A 20,380-nucleotide genomic window follows, 5' to 3' on the forward strand; every position below is an offset into this window, starting at 1 on the left:
TTTAATTTCTGCTCATGCTTTACGGAACAGTTCTGTCCTAAAGGACAGCCTAAAAATGTTTCAGATATGTACATGAATGAACAAGGAACTCAGGTATCCTGCTCTGGGCTATATTTCTCATTTAAAAATCGCCTATTTTTAATTTTAAAAAACACACTGGAAGCAAATAACCTGATGAGTAACATATTGATTGCCCCCAAGGCTGCATGGAGACGTGATCCAGATTTGTCTTAAGTCACTGTAGGTAAATTAATGTTTGAATTTTGAATTTCATGTCTTCCCTTCACCAAACAACCAGCGACTGTGCAAATATTCCGCTCTTGGGTTTTTCTACGAAACAGGAGGTGCTGGATTATTAAAGCACCGTTAGCTCCGATGGTGCCCAAAGAGGTGTCTGTGTGTTCTTACAAAGCACATCAATGCAGCTGGAAGCTTTGTTTAATCATGGAGTCGTTTTCTCTTACCTTGAACGTAGACAGCATATTCGCACATTCCTTGGGTTTCCTGCAGTTGCTCTTTTATGGCAATCTGAACGCCCAAAAGGAAGAGAAATTCAATCATGAGAATGTTTTATTTCAGAGGAGAGGCAGAATGTCCAACTGACCGGTGCTTTTACAACAGGCACTCAACACTCAGTTATGGAAGGTGAGTCTTTGGGGAAGTTGGCACTGAAACTTAAAATGGGTGTCCCAAGATGGTGCTAGGGAGGGCATAGGACATGTATGCTTTTCTTATTGTTACGATTTATGTTTGTGAAGAAAAGGACCAGGGGAGACAGGATAGCAGTCTTCCAATATTTGAGAGGCTGCCACAGAGAGGAGGAGGTCAAGCTATTTTCTAAGGCACCCAAAGGCCAGACAAGGAATGATGGATGGAAACTGATCAAGGAGACATTTAACCTGGAAATAAGGAAAAACTTTCTGATGGAGAACAATCAACCCATGGAACAGAAGTTGCCCTTGGAAGTTGTGGGAGCTTCATCACTGGAGGCTTTCAAGAAGAGACTGGACTGCCATCTGTCAGAAATGGTGTAGGGTCTTCTGCTTGGGCAGGGGGGTTGGACTAGATGGCCTACAAGGTCCCTTCCAACTCTGATGATCTGTTATCTGCCTTACATTTCTCATCAAACCAAAGACCATCTGGAGACACTGAGTTTGTGAAATCAGAGCAAAGAAGGAACCAGACAGATCCTGATTCAATAGGATGGGAGGGGATGGGGTGGAACAGAACAGGAAAGGCAGGGCAACGAACAGAATAAAACAGAACAGAAGAGAATTCTTTACTGGTCTTTGTCTCTGTTGAATATAAGCTCACAGCGTACATATAAACAGCAAGTCATAGGTCATAAATCATAATTATAAGCATTAATCCTAAGTTACAAACAACTTGATAAATCACAAGAAACCAATAGGAGAGTAGGAAAAATGAGAAGATGAGAAATGAGATGGTGCTGTGGGAATTGAGTGTTCGGCAGAGTGATGGCCCGGGAGGGAAAAAATGATCTTTATGTCTAATTGTTTTGGCATGCAAGTGTTGTAAGCAAAAACAGTCTTTCGTCAGGAAAAAGGCCACTGGAGTGAAAACACAACTTATGGGTCACATATTTCTTCCCCTCTTATGTGACAAGTTTTATACTGCCAAACAATACTTTGCAACTTGATTCCAGATATCTCTGACAAATTACTGGCTAATGGAAGACTTATTCCCTCCCCCACTGTTTAGCATTACACCCTGGTTAGAGTTAGAGTGCCCCAATCAGCTTCAAAAGGTACACTGGGTTGCAATCCTGGTTAGTGCTAACCACAGTTAGTCACACTAGTTAAGATTCTTGGGGGGGGGGGTGAGGGGAACGGATTGTGCACAAACAAAGGAGGGAAGCCAAATCCTGACTTGGAGAGTCATGGAAAATAGAACTGAACCCCCTCCTGAGAACAAAGATCTGGATTTTTTTTCCTCTTCTCTTGTTGAGAATGGTTGTTTGAAGTAAGACATGTTCCTCTGTGGTTGGTGCTTCACTCAGTCTTGACTAATGCCTGCCTTGACAAGTCCCTGCGATCTTCTTGGCAACCTTTGTGCAAGCCATATTTGGGCCCTTTCCTTCTTTCTAGGGCTGAGAAAGAGTGACTGGCTCAAAGCCTCCCACCCGTGCCTAAGGCAGGGCTAAGCCCAGAGGATTTAATCACCTCACCAAACTCGTTCCTACCTTACACGCATCGTAATCCTTGCGCACGTAGTACAGGTGGATCAGCCAGTTCCTCTTCTCCAGAATGGGAAGGTCGGGCACTGTGAAAAGAGGAGGGCAGGACAGATCTTTAGAGCAGTGTTTCTCCACCTGAACCATTTTAAGATCTCTGGATTTCGACGCCCAGAGTTTCCCAGCCAGAGATCTGAAACCTGCCAAGGTTGAGATTTAAATAAACCACTAACTCGGGCTTCCAACCAGGGAGACATGAAGCAAAAATCTGCTTGTCTTGCTCCAACATAGCAGGAGACAAGAGACCGTGCTATGTAGCGGGAGAAGATTTTTGACAGATTGCTGCGGGAGACCCAGAGATGCTGAAGATGTCACGAAGTCATGGCAACCGCTGCTGCTGTTCCTATCAGATGCAGATTAGATACAGATTAACAGAGTTGGAAGGGACCTTGTGGGTCATCTAGCCCAACCCCTCCTGCCCCGCCCAAGCAGCCCCTATCCAATGATCTTGCCTTCCAATCTCCTTTCTGAGTTGTTCAAAGCAATTCTCCTCTCACTGAAAACAACCTTGTGGCAAAAAACAAAGGCAACGCAAGCAGTCCTCGGCTTACAACAGTCCGTTTAGTGACCGTCGTGGTCACTTGATCCAAGTTCCAATGTTTGGCCACGGATTCGTCTTTATGATGGTTGCCCTGTCCCGCGAGCCCCTTGTGAGAAGCAAACTCAATGCGGAAGCCAGATTCACTTAACACCCTTTTGTTACTAATTTCACAACTGTGACGATCCACTTAACAGCGGGGGCAAAAAAGGTTATAAAAATGGGACAAAACTCACTTGACAAATGCCTCCCTTCACTTAGCACCATCAATTTGGGGCTCCGTTGTGATCGTAAGTCAAGGACTACCTGCATCCCGCAGAAATGCTCTCCTTTATCCAAGCCAACAAACAGACATTCATCTGTATTTCAGGTGAACAGCAGAAAAGAGGTTCCAATAAACGGAATGATGTCCTTCTCAAAAAAAGCAAAAATCCCTTTTTACTGGACCAGTCCAACCGGGTTTTCAGAGGAGCTGAATCCGTAGGAATATGTGATCCTTTATGCCAGGGGTGTCCAACCTTGGCAACTTTAAGACTTGTGGACTTCAACTCCCAGAATTCCTCAGCCAGCAAAGCTGGCTGAGGAATTCTGGGAGTTGAAGTCCACAAGTCTTAAAGTTGCCAAGGTTGGACACCCCTGCTTTATGCCAAGGTCTAAGGCTAGGTGAGTGGCAGCATGTTTCCCATCTGTCAACCCTCAGTGGCCTTCCAAAAAACAGCTGAGACATGGCCGATTTTCCTGGGAGAGCTGGGGAAATGACCTTCCACGCCCGGGCTATCATTGGGGGATTTTTGCCATTGACAAAATCGTTGATCAATCTATCTATTTCCTCTTATTTTTAACGGCATACGGGTTAAACCCAAATGTAGTTTCTTATTCTGGTCCTGTTGCTTCACGCTTTAAAAAAAAAAAAACAACAACGATTATAGCTGCTGGCTTGGAAATAGTGGCTCGTTCCTGTTCAAAAAAAAAAAAACACACCACAAACCAACAACACCAACCCGTAAAGCCTTTTAGAGATAATCATCGACACTTTAAAGCGGAGTCCATTTCTCTCCTCTTTTGAAATCTGTGGAACATCAGGCTGGTCATCGCTAGGAGGGAAGAAGTGAGACTGAGATAGCATGACAAATCTTTGGCTCTTATTGAGGGGTGTTTTTTTTGGGGGGGAGAGAGAGAGAAAGAGGTCAATGTTAAGCTCTCCAGCAACTCTGGCTCACAAGACGATCAATTGGAGGGAGAGCCCCCAGCAACTAACCCTGATCCGATATGGCTTTACTCAACCACCTCTATGTTGACCTCACCCCAATCCTAAGAGGCCTGTAAGGGGGCGTGCATAAGTGCACCATCGTGCCTACCGCCCCTGTCCTATTGCCCCCGTTTATTCGTACCTATTTCCTGTATTCTTACTCATGTTTATACTTATACCTATTACCTTGTAAGCGATTGACAAATCAAATAAATAAAAATAAATGCTGGCTTGGAAGTTCTTAAGAAGACGCCGCCATTCACGTCCTACCAACACAACTTGAAGTGTGCCAAACTCATCCCTGCAGCTGAGAGCTTGGTGAGCCAAGGTAACCATAGCAACTAACAGGGAGGCCAGAAGAAAAAAACCTGTTTGTAAGTGGATGTGATGATAAAGGAGCTCAGCAGAAAATAAGGGATTGGGGGGGCTGCTGAGGCAGCAAATGCAGAGGTGATGGGGAAGAAGGTCTAGGACAGGTGTTGGAAGCAAGCAACTCACAATGCAAAAACCTTTGCAGAGAAGAGGAGGGTCAAGCTATTCTCCAAAGCACCTGAGGGCAGGAGAAGAAGAAGCAACGGGTGGAAGCTTATCCACGAGAGATCCAACCTAGTATTAAGGAGAATGAGAACAAGGGGCTGCCACAAAGAAGAGGGAGTCAAGCTATTCTCCAACTCACCTGAAGGCAGGAGAAAAAAACCTAGAACTACGCCGCCTTCGGTTCAATCTAAATATAGTATATACAATCATACATTGCAATGTCCTACCTGTCAATGAATACTTCAGCTTCAACCATAACAACACAAGAGCAAACAATAGATACAAACTCAAGGTAAAACCACACCAAACTTGATTGCAGGAAATACGACTTCAGCAACAGAGTGGTTGATGTCTGGAATACTCTACCTGACTCTCTGGTTTCTTCCCCAAACCCCAATAACTTTAACCTTAGACTGTCTACTATTGACCTCACCCCTTTCCTAAGAGGTCTGTAGGGGGCGTGCATAAGAGCACCATGCCTACCGTCCCTGTCCTATTGTTTCTTTTATTTTTTTTATTTTTCTTATATGTATCCATGTATTCATAACTATGTTTTTACTTATACCTATTACCTTGTAAGCAATTGACAAACCAAATAAATAAAATAAAGAAGCAATAAGGATAGAAAACTAATCAAGGAGAGAAGCAATCTGGAACTAAGGCGAAATTTCCTGACAGTGAGAACAATTAATCAGCGGAACAAATTGTCTCCAGAAGTCGTAAATGCTCCAACGCTGGAGGTTTTTAAGAAGAGATTAGAGGTTTTCCACGAGAGATTGAACGACCATTTGTCTGAAATGGGACTGATATCTCCTGCCAGAGCAGAGAGTTGGACTAGAAGACCTCCAAGGTTCCTTCTAACTCTGTTATTCTGTCATTATTCTCATTCATTACCCAAAGATTGAGGATAGGCTGTTTCCCTCTATCTCCCTCTCCTTTTTTTCCTTCTCCACGTTCCTTAAAAACACTGGAGGTTTGAAAGAAGAGATTGGACACAGACACTTTTGTCTGGGATGGAATAGGCCAGGACAACTCACCGTGGCCAAATTGCCACAGTCAACTCGCCATGGAACAAGAATTATACTAATATTGAGGGGGAACAATGGTGTAATAGAATCATAAAAGAAAGGATGCCAAAGGAGGGACCACATGAAATGGGAACAACAAAAATTAAAATATTTTTTAAATTACTTTACATAATTGTTGAAGGGTCCCATGGCAAGTTGGCTGTGGTGAGGTGTCCCATTCCACCTACAGGTAGGCTTACTGCTTCTATCTTAATAATTATAATTATTAGGATTTTCTCGGCTGATACGTCTGCAAGGTCACTATCTCTCAGAGCACGTGACCTAGCCACATTCCTCCAGCTGTTGTAACTCTGCTTCAGGTTGCCTTTAGTTGAATCTGCAAGACCATCCAACCCTTCCAGTGAAGCAAATTGGTAAAAATATCCTTCGCTGCATCCTTCTTCTAGACCGGGTGTCAGCAACCTGCGGCTCTGGAGCCGCATGCGGCTCTTTGGGCCCTCTGCTGTGGCTCCCTGTTGGGTGATCCCACACTGGCTGGCCATGCCCCTTGCCCTGCCCTCCCAGTCACTCCTCGCCTGGCCTGAGAAGGTAAACACAAAAAAACAGAAATCAGAGAGTGGGAGGGAGGGAGGGAGGGGGAGAGAGAGAGAGAGAGAGAGAGAGAGAGACCCATTTCCCACCGAAAACACCGGGAGCCACAAAACAAGGGTAGGCGTGGCAGGGGGTGTGTGTGTCATATGACTGGGTGGAAGTGATGTTGAGTTGGCCACGCCCACCCAAGTTTTGAAATTCCCGGTGTTTTCTGTGGCAAACGGGTCCCAATGGCTCTTTGAATGGTTAAGGTCTGTTCTGGACGGTCCAACAAGCGCATCAATAAATCTCTCTAAAGCACAAAATCTTGGCAACCCCAACCTTAGCAGCTCCAAATATGGAATGTTTGCTTTCCTGGTTTCAGAGGAAGCCAACTGTTGCTGCTTTTCTCCTTTTAGTTTTGCTTTGTTGCACTAAAAATGGGAGGACATTAAAATATATATATATGAACGTTTCCATTTTGTGCCCACCTTTGAGTTTTCTAAGTCAGCTGGACTCATGCATCACCTTTTGAGGAAGCCAAGAGAACGGCAGGGACAAGGAGAGAGAGGACAGCAACAGAGGTGCAAAGGAAGGGTCCTGGCACACATTCAACAACCTGACATTTGTTAGGGTTTGGGGATTAACCCCTAGCAGAGTATTGCAGCAGTAGTCAAGCCAGGAAGGGCCCAGAGTATACACACACTGAACACAAACACTGTTTGTAGTTTAAATAGTTTTTAATCCAGTTAGAGTTTAAGCATTGTCATTCAGTCCATTAAGTCATTCACAGTATTTCCATCCAGTAAGACTCACTAGTATAGTCCAAGTTAAGAGTCCTTGCAATATCTTTATCAGCCGATAAAGATATCTTCTCCTCCTCCGGTTTCACTCTCCAGAGAAACAAACGCTGGATATTCAGTAGAATTACGCAGTAAATCAGCAAACAGTAGCAAACAATAACAGTTCAGTCACAGGCACTCACAGTCAGTAATCACAGTTAGTCACAGCAACACACAGTAAGTCGCAGCAGCACACAGTTACAGTTACAGTCAGTAAGCTTTCCAGCTTCTAATGCTTCCTTATATTGTAACTTCTAACCGCACCCTTAATCGGCTAATTGCCTGCTGCATTGTGCTTAAAGTGATAAGCACTTAAACCATGATATCTAAGTTTTATATATTTATTCACCCAAACCATATTTGGTATCAATGTTATACCTAACATACTCCCTTTTTGGGTGATATAAATATAAAATACCTTTTACAATCTAATCCCATATTTTTCACAACTCTCCTGGTGCTTACTGGCACCTTGGGCTTTAGTAAAATTATCAGCTAAATTGTCCTCCGACATACAGTACTCTAGCTGAATCATCTTACTTCTTACAGATTGTCTCACGTTTAGGTATCTTAGATCTGTATGCTTGCTCCTTGTTTTTACTCCAATATTTGTGGCCATTTGAATTGCTGCCTGATTATCTTCATGTATAATTATAGGATAATCTACAGTTATACCTATATCAATTAACATTTGTTTATACATTATTAATTCTGTACATAACAATGATAAACAGGAGAATTCTGCCTCCATAGTAGACAAACTTATATGCTGTTGTCTTATTGACTTCCAGCCTATTAATGTATTACCCAGCATTATGGCTGTTCCTGAAGTCGACTTTCTTGTGTCTCTTTCTGATGCAAAGCTAGCATCTGCATAAGCACTCAGAATTAAATCATCCTTTGGTTCTAAATACAATGAATAATTCATTGTCTTTTTAAGATATCTTAATATCCTCTTAGCTGCAATCCAGTGTCTTTCACATGGTGCAGAATTGAATCTAGCCAACTGATTCACGCAGTACGATATATCTGGTCTAGACCAATTACTAATATAACTCAAACTACCAATTAAAGATTGATAAATCACCTTATCAAACTCAGGGCTTTGTTCATCAGTGTTGCTAAACTCCTGACTCATTGGAGTCTTAGCTGGCTTACAAAGCTCCATCTTGTAATCTTTTAGCAATTTGCTTATCTTATCTTCCTGAGATATCTTATAACCTTTCCGTGTTTTCTTTATATTCAAACCGAGATACTTCTTTATCTCCCTAATTGCTTGATCTTTATTCTCTTTCCTAATGATGCTATTATTTTATTTGCTTCATCATTAGTTTCAGTTATCAATGCAATGTCATCTGTGAACAGTAATAATAATGATACTTTCCCATTTGTCTCCCTCTTAAACAGACATGGATCGGCTAAACCAGCTTTAAATCCTATATTGTCTAGTTCCTTTACAATATACTGGTTCCATTCATAGCCTGATTGTTTAAGACCATAGAGACTTTTCTTTAACAACCAACAATCATTATTATCCTTATTTTCACTTTTAATACCAACAGGTTTTTTCATATAAATAGTATGTTTTAATGTGGCGTGCAAGTAAGCAGTTTCCACATCTAAATGGTTAACTATATAGTTTTTACTAGCTGCCCACACTAAAGCTGCTCTCAAGGTTGCTGCCTTAAGACTAGGTGCAAACACCTCATCATAGTCATTAGCATTCTGCCTAAAACCTTGGGCTACTAACCTTGCCTTATGGATTAAATTACCATCTTTATCTGTTTTTACCTTAAATATCCATTTGCAGCCAATGGATTTCTTACCTACAGGTAATTTGGCATTTTCATACACTTTCATATCTCTTAATGAATTCAGTTCCTTATTCATTGCTGCATACCATTTTTCTTTTTCCTTATTAGGATACTTTTTAATTTCTTCAACAGAATTAGGAACTTGATTAATCTGGCACACTGTGTTAGCCTGGTACCTATCAGGCGGTCTAGATATACGTGTAGTTCTTCTGGGAATTACAGGGCTTACAGGAGGACTTTGTTGAACTACTACCTGTTCATCTTCCTCATCCTGTTCAGCTATTGAATCTGTTTCTTCCTTTATGGGCACTATTTCATCCTGTATTTGTCTCTTTACTTTATTTTTAAAGTTACAGGGATAACTAATGGGATTTCTATAGGATTCAATAATTACATCTTTATTGGCATCCTGTTCTAATTTCTCCCATCCTTCATGTTCTAGAAATTGGGCACTAGCACTACATAACACTTTAGATGTGCCTTTCTCCCAAAATCTATATGCCCTATGGTTTGCCTGATAACCAACGAAGAAAAATCTTTTAGCTCTATGTTGCCCTTTTTTTCTGAGTTGTGCAGGAATATGCACCCATGCTGGTGCACCAAATGTGTGCAGGTAACTTAGATCAGGTTTCCTGCCATGCCATCTGGTGAATGGAATTTCACCTGTTGTTGTATTAACAACGTTGTTCAATATGTTATTAGCACACATTGTAGCCTCCCCCACAAAGAATCAGGTAACCCAGAATCATTTAACATTGTTCTAACCATTGCCTGTAGTGTTTGGCCTCTTCTTTCAATAAAAGCGTTATGTTCTGGCCTGTATGGAGCAGACTTCTTATGCTCTATTCCAGATACCTTAAGTCTGTTCTGGAATTTGTTATTAACAAATTCCGTGCCATTATCTGTCACCAGGGTTATCAGTTGTCGTTTAGACTTTCTTTCAGCAAACCTAAGCCAATTGAAAAAATGTTGATATGTTTCAGTTTTGCTTTTCATTAAATAGCAAAACCCATATCTAGAATAATGGTCCATAATGCTCAGTATATATCTAGCACCCCCATACTGGGTTTCTTTGGACCTATTATGTCTGCAAATACTACTTCTAAAGGTTCTTTTGTTTTGAAACCATTTAGCCTATTTGCAGGCAATACTTTGCTCTTATCTTCACAGCAAACATTACAACGCAAATATTTATCACAAGGTTTTAACCTTATTCCTTCAGATAACTCAACTGTACGTTTTAGCATTTTAAAATTTACATGCCCCAAACGCCTATGCAATAAATGGATACATTCTTCATGAGGCTTTATATTATTAAATACAGTTTGTGCCTCCCCTTTCTTACTATTATCTAAGACATATAATGTTCCATTTAAAGCTGCAGTTACCCTTTTGTTATCTTTTTCAATTATGCAATTATTATCTTTAAAAGTAATTACATAACCTAATTTATCTAATACCCTTACTGAAAGCAAATTAAACTTTAGTTGCGGTACATACAACATTTTTATATCCTGGTTTATGTACGGACAACGTGCAAAACCTTGACCTTTCGCTTTCAGGTTCCAGCCGTTAGCAAGAGATATATGTTGAGAGCTTGTAGACATTTTTATAAATTTTGTCTTATCTCTTGTGATGCAGTGGGATGCGCCACTGTCAACCACCCATAGATTATTCTTCACATCAGAGTTGCTAAACGTGGCTAGTTCAAATGCTTTCTTTGGCTTTTTACATTCTGGCTTTTTCTCTTTTTGCAGAATCTTGCCAAATGTCCTCTGCCTCCACAATTAAAACACTTTTTAATTGTGTATGCCGTTGAAGATAAATTCTCTTCTTCCAGGTGCTTTACTTTGCTTTGCTGGTTTCTTTCAAACTTTGAAGATAATTTCTCTTCTTTCTTATCTTCTCTCAGCTCGTCACGCTCACGCCTTCTTCTGGCTTCTTCTAGTAGCCTGCCTGTAATCTCGGTTAATGAGAGGCTTTCTTTTGGCAATACCTCTAACGAAGTCACATAGTCATCATAGCTTTGATCTAATGAAGATAATATTATGTAGACTTGTTGCAGTTCATTAAATATAAGCTCTTTTTCTTGCAATTCTTGAAAAATGCTCTTCATACAGTTTAAATGAACTAACATATCTCCATTCCTCTGAAGATGCGTTCGAAAAAGCTTCCGTGTAAGATTTATATGTGCTCCTACACTGTCCCGAACATAAATCTTCCTGAGGTTCTCCCAGCAGTTTGCAGCATTTTCTTCTCCACGAATATGGACAAGCTGCTGATCACAGAGAGTCAGTCCTATGATGCATAAAGCCTGCTCATTCTTCAGGTTAAAGTCTTGTAACTTTTCTTTATCATCATCATTAGCAGGATCCCAGCTACTCACATCTGGTGGGTTTGCTATAATGTCCCACAAACCTTCTCTGCGTAGAAGTAAACTACATTTCATTGACCATGAAACATAGTTTGTTCCATCCAGCCTGGATATCATGGACAGTTGTGACAAATTTACTTGTGCCATTACTCTTCAGATATTTTGACTATTTTAAACTAATTAAAACAGTTTGTTTTTACAGTAATGTGCAACTCACACCAACTCTCACTGCTATATCCTGGTTAGTTAGACTATGCTGCTGGGCCCATAACCAATGTTAGGGTTTGGGGATTAACCCCTAGCAGAGTATTGCAGCAGTAGTCAAGCCAGGAAGGGCCCAGAGTATACACACACTGAACACAAACACTGTTTGTAGTTTAAATAGTTTTTAATCCAGTTAGAGTTTAAGCATTGTCATTCAGTCCATTAAGTCATTCACAGTATTTCCATCCAGTAAGACTCACTAGTATAGTCCAAGTTAAGAGTCCTTGCAATATCTTTATCAGCCGATAAAGATATCTTCTCCTCCTCCGGTTTCACTCTCCAGAGAAACAAACGCTGGATATTCAGTAGAATTACGCAGTAAATCAGCAAACAGTAGCAAACAATAACAGTTCAGTCACAGGCACTCACAGTCAGTAATCACAGTTAGTCACAGCAACACACAGTAAGTCGCAGCAGCACACAGTTACAGTTACAGTCAGTAAGCTTTCCAGCTTCTAATGCTTCCTTATATTGTAACTTCTAACCGCACCCTTAATCGGCTAATTGCCTGCTGCATTGTGCTTAAAGTGATAAGCACTTAAACCATGATATCTAAGTTTTATATATTTATTCACCCAAACCATATTTGGTATCAATGTTATACCTAACAGTGAACTGGTCTTACACTGACAGCCAGGTGCCTTTGATTATCCCTCAGCAAGGAACAAGGGCGAATTAGAATAGGTAAATATGTTGTTCCCCGTTTTCTTTGCAGGCCATCATTTCAAAATTGCTGGAATATTGCATCCAATTTGGTTGCCACAATATAAAAAAAAAGAAGAAGATGTGGAGACTTCTATAAATTGTGCAGAGCAGAGCAACAAAGATGATTAAGGGACTGGATAGGCTAAACCATAGGAAGAACGGTTGCTAGAATTGGGTGGGTCTAGTTTAATGAAAAGAAGGACTAGGGACGACAGGATAGCACTGTTCGTATATTTGAGGGCTGCCACAAACAAGAGGGGGGTCAGTCTATTCTCCAAAGCACCTGAAGGCAGGACAAGAAACAATGGATGGAAACTAATCAAGAAGAGAACCAACCTACAGCTAAGGAGAAATTTTCTGGCAGTAAGAACAATTAATCAGTGGAACAAATTTGCCTTCAGAAGTTGTAGGTACTCCAAAACTTGGAGGTTTTTAAGAAGAGATTGGACAGCCATTTGTGTGAAATGATGTAGTTTGAGAAGACCTCCAAGGGCCCTTCCAACTCTGTTATTCTGTTAAAATTATATGCTTTTAAAAAGAGAAAAAGGAAAAAAATCAATCAAGGTACCCCGTATTATATCTGGCTGCTTTAAAACTGGCAAAACTCAGGGATTGGCGTTGCAGTCCAACATTTCTGCAAAGTTCCAGGTGGCTGATTTATAGGTGGCTCCCTTTACCGAAGGCCGAGGTTAATCAGAGATGCATAATCAATTCTCTAACCAGAGATACCTTACTGTACATTATCCAGATACAGTATCTGAAGGCTAGGGGCATATTTCTTCCTCTAAGCACACGGCGCAGGTAGTTTTGAAATCTCCATATTCCCAAACCACTGTTATTGTCTCCGTGCTTAATGTTCTCTTTGCTCCCTTTTTTTTTTCCCCTCCAAACAGCCACTGGAATCAACTCTAAATCAAACAATAAACCTGTATGGCTTACAGTTATTTACAGTCAGCTGGGTTTAATAAAACCTGTCATAAACAATTCTGATGCTTGCAACAAAGCTGTAATTTATCTCACTATCCTGTATTAACAGTCCCTGTACACCAGAAAGGCAAAAAGTGTGATTGAAATGGCAAAAAGAAAGAGAGAAAGAGAGAGAGCGCGCGCATTTAAGCAAACAAAGAAAAGGAAGATATTTTCTGACTCTGCATCTCCCCTTAGTGGAAAACAAGCAGTACGGCAAGATCTATTTTTTCTTTCCAGCTGTCTGAAAGACAGGGTATAATGTGGAGATTTCTGCAATTATTAGAAGTAATTTATCTCCTGGTATAGTGGTAGTTCTCGACTTACACCCATTTGTTTAGCAACGGTTAGAATTCACAATGGCACTGAAAAAGGTTATTTATGGCTGGTCCTTGCACTTACAATGCTCATGGCATCCTTATAATCATTGGATCAAAATTTGGGCGCCTGGCAACCATCATGAATTTATGACGGTTGTACCATCCCGGAGTCATGCGAGCATCATGCGCGACTGTTCCAGCCAGTTTGGGGGAAGCTGGGTTCGCTTAACGACTGCATGATTCAATTAACGACTAGGGTGAGCCAGTTGTTAATTGAATCCACTGTGGCACAGTGGTTAGAGGGCAGTACTGCAGGCTACTTCTGCTGACTGCTGGCTGACTGCAATTTGGCAGTTCGAATCTCACCACGCTCAAGTTGACTCGGCCTTCCATCCTTCCAAGGTAGGCAAAATGATTGCAGACAGATCGCTGCGGGCAAGAGGCTGACTCTGTAACCCACTTGGGGGGGCTGTAAAGCACCGTGAAGCAGTATATAAGTCTAAGTGCTCTTCCTTCCTTCCTTCCTTCCTTCCTTCCTTCCTTCCTTCCTTCCTTCCTTCCTTCCTTCCTTCCTTCCTTCCTTCCTTCCTTCCTTCCTTCCTTCCCAATGATTAGAATACAGAGTTGCAGGCTAACTCTGTCCACAGCCAACAGTTCAAGTCTCACCAGGCTCAAAGGTTGCCTCAGCCTTCCCTCCTTCCCAGATCGATAAAATGAGGACCCAGATTGTTGGGGGCAAGAGGCTGACTCCGTAAACTGCTTAGAGAGGGCTGAAAAGCCCTGTGAAGCGGTATATAAGTCCAAGTGCTATTGCTATTAACGACTAGGGTGATTTGCTTACAAGCTGTGGCAAAAAAAAAAAAAGCTGTAAGATCAGGTGCAATTCACTTAACAGCTACCTTGCTTATTAGCAAATGAAATTGTGTCGTAAGCCGAGGACTGACTACTGCCAGTAGCGAAATTATTTGGAAACACCCACCATGGCTGAAACCAAACTGAGCAGGGGCCTTACAGTTAGAGCTAACCCATTGGCACTTCTGTCTGACAGGGGCTCAGTTCACACAGCCCATTAAGCCAGTAAAAGCGATGGTGGCTTAGGGCGATATCTAAAGCCATTTTACTCTGACAGAACACCAAGCATACAAATCATTTAAACAGTTTCAAAAAAAAAAAAGAGGGGGGGGGGGGAAAGAACAGGATTTTCATGTAGGATTATACATTTATTTCCTTCTTCTTTAGATCTGAGCGTTCCGGTAATATTAAAATGAATTTTATAACTTTGTACCCTGAATGGTGTTGGAAAAAAAAAAGGGTTAAAAAGAAATCAAACGGCGGTGCTCATCTACACAACAGTTATTCTTAAGTCCCCCCCAAAGTTAATCAGCTTTCATAAGGCTTGTGTGGCAACATAAACCTCCAAGTATACAATCTGGCCCATTAAGCATACAGTATTTGCTTTCCACGGGAATCAATTCTGCCACTGTCTTAATCTTTCCACTGGAATAGAGTTATAAAACAGGCAAGCTCTACCCCTCAATGCTTCTAAAGGCCCGGAGGGTCTTTCAAACCGAAACTTTTTGTTGTGCTACCATCTCGCCGACGAAAGCAAGTAGCAGTTTAAATCCCCTATCAAACCCGTTGGCCCTTTTGAAGTCGTAGCTGGAGCATGCTTCAAAATCTCTCGGGGTGCTACCACGTTGGATGTGGGAAACGCTACAAAATGCAGCTCTGGAAACAAAAAATAAAATAAAATAAAACGCAGCAAAAGAAGAAGGGGGGGGGAAAAAAAAGCATTCTCATGAATAAATTTATCCACGGGCTCTGCGTTCACCCAGCGGGAAATTCAATCTACCTCAACCTTATTCCATCAGAAAAGATTTACTCCGCTCGCGTTTCTTTCAGTGAGGAAAAAATCCAAACCAGCAATTCCATTTACCCTTCTGCTTTCTGTGTACAGTTTAAAAAGCCTGTGATGAATCTGCCTGAAAAACCAGGATCCTTCCGGGCTGATTCTTTCACTGGCTCTGAAACCGTTCACAGACTTTTATGGATAATGTCACCCTCTAATTGCGTTATCCTGTGTTCTCCGACTGCTCGGATACATCCGTCTTTTCTCTCCACTGCAAAATACCCAGCGAGGAAAATAAGGAGCGTTTTTAATCAGAGGCAGGCGAGAAAAACAGGCAATTGAGCCACGATGGCAAAAACTGTTGTGCATGCCAAGTTGTAGATACAGGTGGTGCTCGACTTAGGACAGTTTGTTTAGTGACCCGTTCAAAGTTGCCGTGGCACTGGGGAAAAAAGGGACATAGGAATGTTTTTACCAGTCACAACCTTTGCAGCATCCCCACAGCCTTCTGATCCAAATTCAGATGTTCGGCATCCGCTTCAGATTTATGACCGTGTTGGTGTCCCGGGGGATCACGTGATCCCCTTTTGGTGACCTTCTAGCAAGCAAAGTCAATGGGGGAGCCAGATTCACTTCACAACCAACTTATCAAATGCAGGGATTCACTTAACAACGGTGGCCAGAAATGGGGCAAAACTCACGTAACGCATTTCTCGCTTAACAACGGACATTTTCGGCTCAATTGTGGTCATAAGTTGAGGACTGCCTATACCGTACTTTTCTTTTCTCTCTGTATTTATTGCCCTCATGCAATAGCAATGTTGCCATTATGGATAGTCCTCGATTTACGACCACAGCTAGGACCAGAATTTCCCTTGCTGAGCCAAGACAGTCCTTAAGTGAGTTGCACCCGCTTCTAGGATGTTTCCCTACCCCCCCCCCCCACACGATTGTTAAGCGAATCACTGAAGTTAAGCGAATCAGGAGGCCGTTAAGCGAATCCAGCTTCCGCCATTGCTCGTTGGAAACTGGCTGGCTATTGCGGTCGAAGTACGGCTTAAAGCAACGGAAAAATGGACTCCAAGTGATCCGAAGCTTCACAGAAGTTGGTTCCAGTTAAATTCCAGGCCGCAAACGCCCAGAAAACAGAGTGGATTATTACATTTCCCAAGCTTACTTCCAACAACTACGGTTTCCAATAAACTATTTTAGCCACAGTTATTTGTTCTTGCTGCTGCTAAGCTGCAAAATGTTATAACAGCAGGATTTCCTCCCCCTCTTCCCCCCCCCCCACAACATCTGGTTTGAATTATTTCAAAGGGAGGAAGTTTATACTTAATACTCAACTGCCTCTGCATTACTCATAAATTCCAGAAAGAGAGCTTTTTCTCTGTTCTTCTCCTTTGCCTGTTTGGAAACAGTGCACAAAGCAAGCTATTGAGCTTCGAAATGAATCTGAGACTGCCACCTCTTCCGATGTCATACATTACGAAGGGATAAAACAGGCACTAACTATTGCATTATGTCGCTCGATAAACCCATCTCATTGGGACACTTGTTAAATTCTTCATTTTTTTAAAAAAAATCATCTTTAATATACTGGAAGGGCAATTAGGTAATACCACCGTTTGTAAGTAATGCAAGACCTTTAAAGGAGTTATGGACTTCAGTAGATAAATGGCTATAAAACTATGCTGGCAATAATACCACATATTAAGATTAATCGAAGCACCCACAAAACCAAGGGTTAAATCGTTCGGGGTAATATGGCTGGGTATTCTGAGATTAAATGACCAACCCCCTACCTCCTTGGTCGGTATCTAGGTCATCAAAAGACCTGAAAACCAGGAAGGCAATCAAAGAGGATGCCAGCATCACCTTCAACCACCCAGGCCTTCTCTAGAAAATGATATTCAGCATTCTAGTTTCAGGAAAGCACAGTTGGCCATTCTATGGGAGCTGAGGCAACTGTAGTTTAATATCAGTGAATACCTAGAATCAGTCTGTCCCCTAAATAACCATTTTGAGGCCATCAATCAAAGTTTATTAAACTGAAGTGTTTTCTGCACAGAATGCACTGGAGACAGTAGTTTAAAATGGCTGAAATAACTATAGAGATATAAATCAGAACAAACCTCTTCCTGACCTGGCTCTGGGAAGTTCTGCTGCTGCTGGCAGGGATGCAGTCTGAAATAAGATTTAAAAAGTAGCACATGTCAGAATTAAAAACTTTGAAGAAATCACCTTATTTACCCTCCCATGTTCCAAGCTTTAGACCAGAAAATACACAGCACTCTAGGAAATAACAAAGAGGAGAAAAGCCAACAGCGCATTCTCATGCCTATTCTTTGTTAGAACTAAGAATTCAAATGTATTGTACTACTGTCTCTGGACACAAAGGTCTGATTTAGCTAATATATTTAAATTCTAATGCCTTTTAGAAGTTATTTAACCCAAAGCCCTCTTTTGCTCCTGCGAATTCCAAACACAAATGGCATTCTATATGAAACTGTATTTTATCTTGCCTACTCTAAATCTTCCAGATATTTGAATTTTGTTACTGGAAAATTGAAACTCTTTGAATTACAGAAACTGAATTATACTACAAATTGTATCCAACTTTGCCATCTTAATACTTTATGTTTCCTTTTCCAAAATAACTCCCCTTCCAAACACAACTATTTTCTCAGAGGGAAGATAAACAAACCCACACTCTCAGTAATTGAGGTTTCTGTAGAATGGATGTTAGAAGTGCTGTAAGAGAACATACCTCAATGTGCTCTATTAACAACAAAATTGCTGATAATCAGCTGGGTATTAGCTGATTAGCTATCATTAGCAATATAATAATTTAATTCCCTTCCGCTTGTTATCTTCCCTCTTTCATTATTAAATCTGAAGGTTATGAGATGCAGAATTTTCAAATGTGAGATATTGTTTCTTGCCTGGTGTCTACCAACAGCAATGGCATGAAAAAAAATCCAGAAAAGTTTTGAGTTTTTTTCCATTGTGGAAAGCAGAAGTCATACTTTCTTTAGTCTCTCTCTCTCTCTCTCTCTCTCTCTCTCTCTCTCTCTCTCTGTGTGTGTGTGTGTGTGCGCGCGCGTGCATATAGAATAGAATGGAATAGAATAAAACAGAATTCTTTATTCGCCAAATGTGATAGGACACACAAGGAATTTGTCGTCGGCACACAAGCTCACAGTGTACATAAAAATAGCAAGTAAAAAGTCAATAAATATACAGGCACATGTACACATACACACATATACTTACATACACACACACACATACATATTTATATCTTGCTATATTCATAAATGTAGAGCAGATAAATCAACTGCCAACTATGTAATTAACTATACAAAGATTATCCCCCACTCATTGAGGGGGATAAAAATGAGATCAGATAAATGAAATGCAGAGAATACAGGGAGTGATAATTACACTATTAATAAGGTAATTGTCACAGCCAATATTTCCTGCATTTCGTTCCCTCTGACTTCATTAGTTACAGTTCTTCCCCTTCCTATCACTCAGAATAATATGTTGGATATATCATGGCACAATACAATCACTTGACATTAAGGTGCCTTCAGATACTTCCTCGTTCTTGCTGCAACAACCTAATTAAGCTACCTTTTTGGAAACGGGGAACGTATACACTCATCTTTAAGGACAGCTTAAGGTGCTGAGCTGCACTTCTTTTTGGCAAGCACATTTTGCTTTTTTTAAACCAACCCTGTTCTCCTCCGAAGGCTGAAGATACACCAGGGATAAGAAGGGGCAGAAGTGCTGATTAGGTTCAAAGCAAAGCATAAAAAAGTCGCTAGTCTCTTTGTGAGCGAGTCTTCCTTTGTGGACTCAGCATTCAGTTAAAACATGGCCATTTCGAGAAGAAATAGTGGCATTAATCACAGGCAGTGACGTCACTAACTCAAGAGAACAAAGCAAGTAGGAGAGTCTTGTTTTCCTTTTCAATTCAGTTGATTTAGCCTTAACCCCGAAGTTCCAATAAATAAGCTCCTCTCTCTAAACCCAACTCCAACAAAACAACGATCACCTAGGTTTATAGGTAATGTATATCTTTACCTAATAAAACTCCAGTTATATGGAATACACCTTGTCAACCATAAAGCAACTTCAGCTATCCCAAAGGTATCCGTGGTTTCCAGTTTGGTCTGCAAAGACTGACTTAGAACCCTGTTTCATGTGAGACATTACCTTAAGGCAGCCTTAAAAGTAGGCAGCTGAGGGAGCGGATGAATTCTTTTCAAAGAAAAAATCAGCCTTGTGTATGGCATACGAAAAGGAGATGGACTAATTTACAACCTCTCACACAAACTTCCTGGGTGCCTGAGATTCTCTTTAGATGCTTTCATTTGGATTCCTTGCCGATGACCCCGTAAAAGGGCATTTTTCAGTTGGGTTTCACTGCTTATGACATGATTTTTTCCCCAGGGCCGATTTGAGCTGGCAGCAACTCCACCTTTCTTTTAAGACTTTTTAGAAGGTTAGTTTGGTGTGGTGGGTAAGATGGCAGCATAAAACCAGGAGACATGTGAGTTCTAGTCCTGCCTTAGGCATGAAAGCCATCTGGGTCAGGTTGGGCCAGACACCTGCTCTTGGCACAATCTACCTCACAGGAATGTTCTTGTTGCTGGGGGAAAAGGCCCGAATATTATGAATGTTCACTTCCTTGAAATATGTATAAAAAGAATGGGATAAAAATCTATAACCAACAGTAAACATTTATCAGATTATACTAAAATGTGAAGTTTTGTAAGGCTTTATATGCTGCTGTGGTTTGATGCTGCTTTACAAGATATATTCATTTGTGATTAACTTAATTATGCAGATAGATAGATAGATAGATAGATAGATAGATAGACAGACAGACAGACAGACAAATAGATAGATGATAGATAGAATTTCAAAATAGCTTAGAATTCAGGCAAAAGGGTTCATACTCTGGAAACAAGAATAAGCTTTGTTTAGGTAAACTGTTGCTTTGATCTCTTATAGCCCATGTGTTTCACAACTCAGAGAAGAATTTTTACATTTACATTT

General features: G+C 41.1%; 1 protein-coding gene and 1 long non-coding RNA gene across 7 annotated transcripts in view; one reads left to right on the forward strand and one right to left on the reverse strand.

The window, feature by feature from the left end:
* The window catches only part of BBS4 (Bardet-Biedl syndrome 4), a 43,835-nt gene that overhangs the window by 20,720 nt on the left and 2,735 nt on the right, over positions 1–20,380 (reverse strand). For 3 of the 6 annotated variants that reach the window (XM_087972599.1, XM_087972596.1, XM_087972597.1), the window contains exons 2-4: positions 17,446–17,497; positions 2,204–2,283; positions 465–528 (exon numbers count right to left, since the gene is read on the reverse strand). In XM_087972599.1, coding sequence (XP_087828725.1) covers positions 465–528; positions 2,204–2,283; positions 17,446–17,497 — 196 coding nt within the window. The remainder of the gene's footprint in view (positions 1–464; positions 529–2,203; positions 2,284–17,445; positions 17,498–20,380) is intronic. The other 3 variants (XM_087972598.1, XM_087972600.1, XM_087972601.1) reach the window with 1 other exon arrangement.
* LOC113425338 (uncharacterized) overlaps positions 1–20,380 on the forward strand; it is a 370,548-nt gene that overhangs the window by 13,966 nt on the left and 336,202 nt on the right. The window lies entirely within an intron of this gene.

Source organism: Notechis scutatus, chromosome 11, assembly GCF_049901735.1.
Source record: "Notechis scutatus isolate UNSWTSFEM ecotype Mainland chromosome 11, rNotScu1.2, whole genome shotgun sequence".
Lineage (NCBI taxonomy): Eukaryota > Metazoa > Chordata > Lepidosauria > Squamata > Elapidae > Notechis > Notechis scutatus.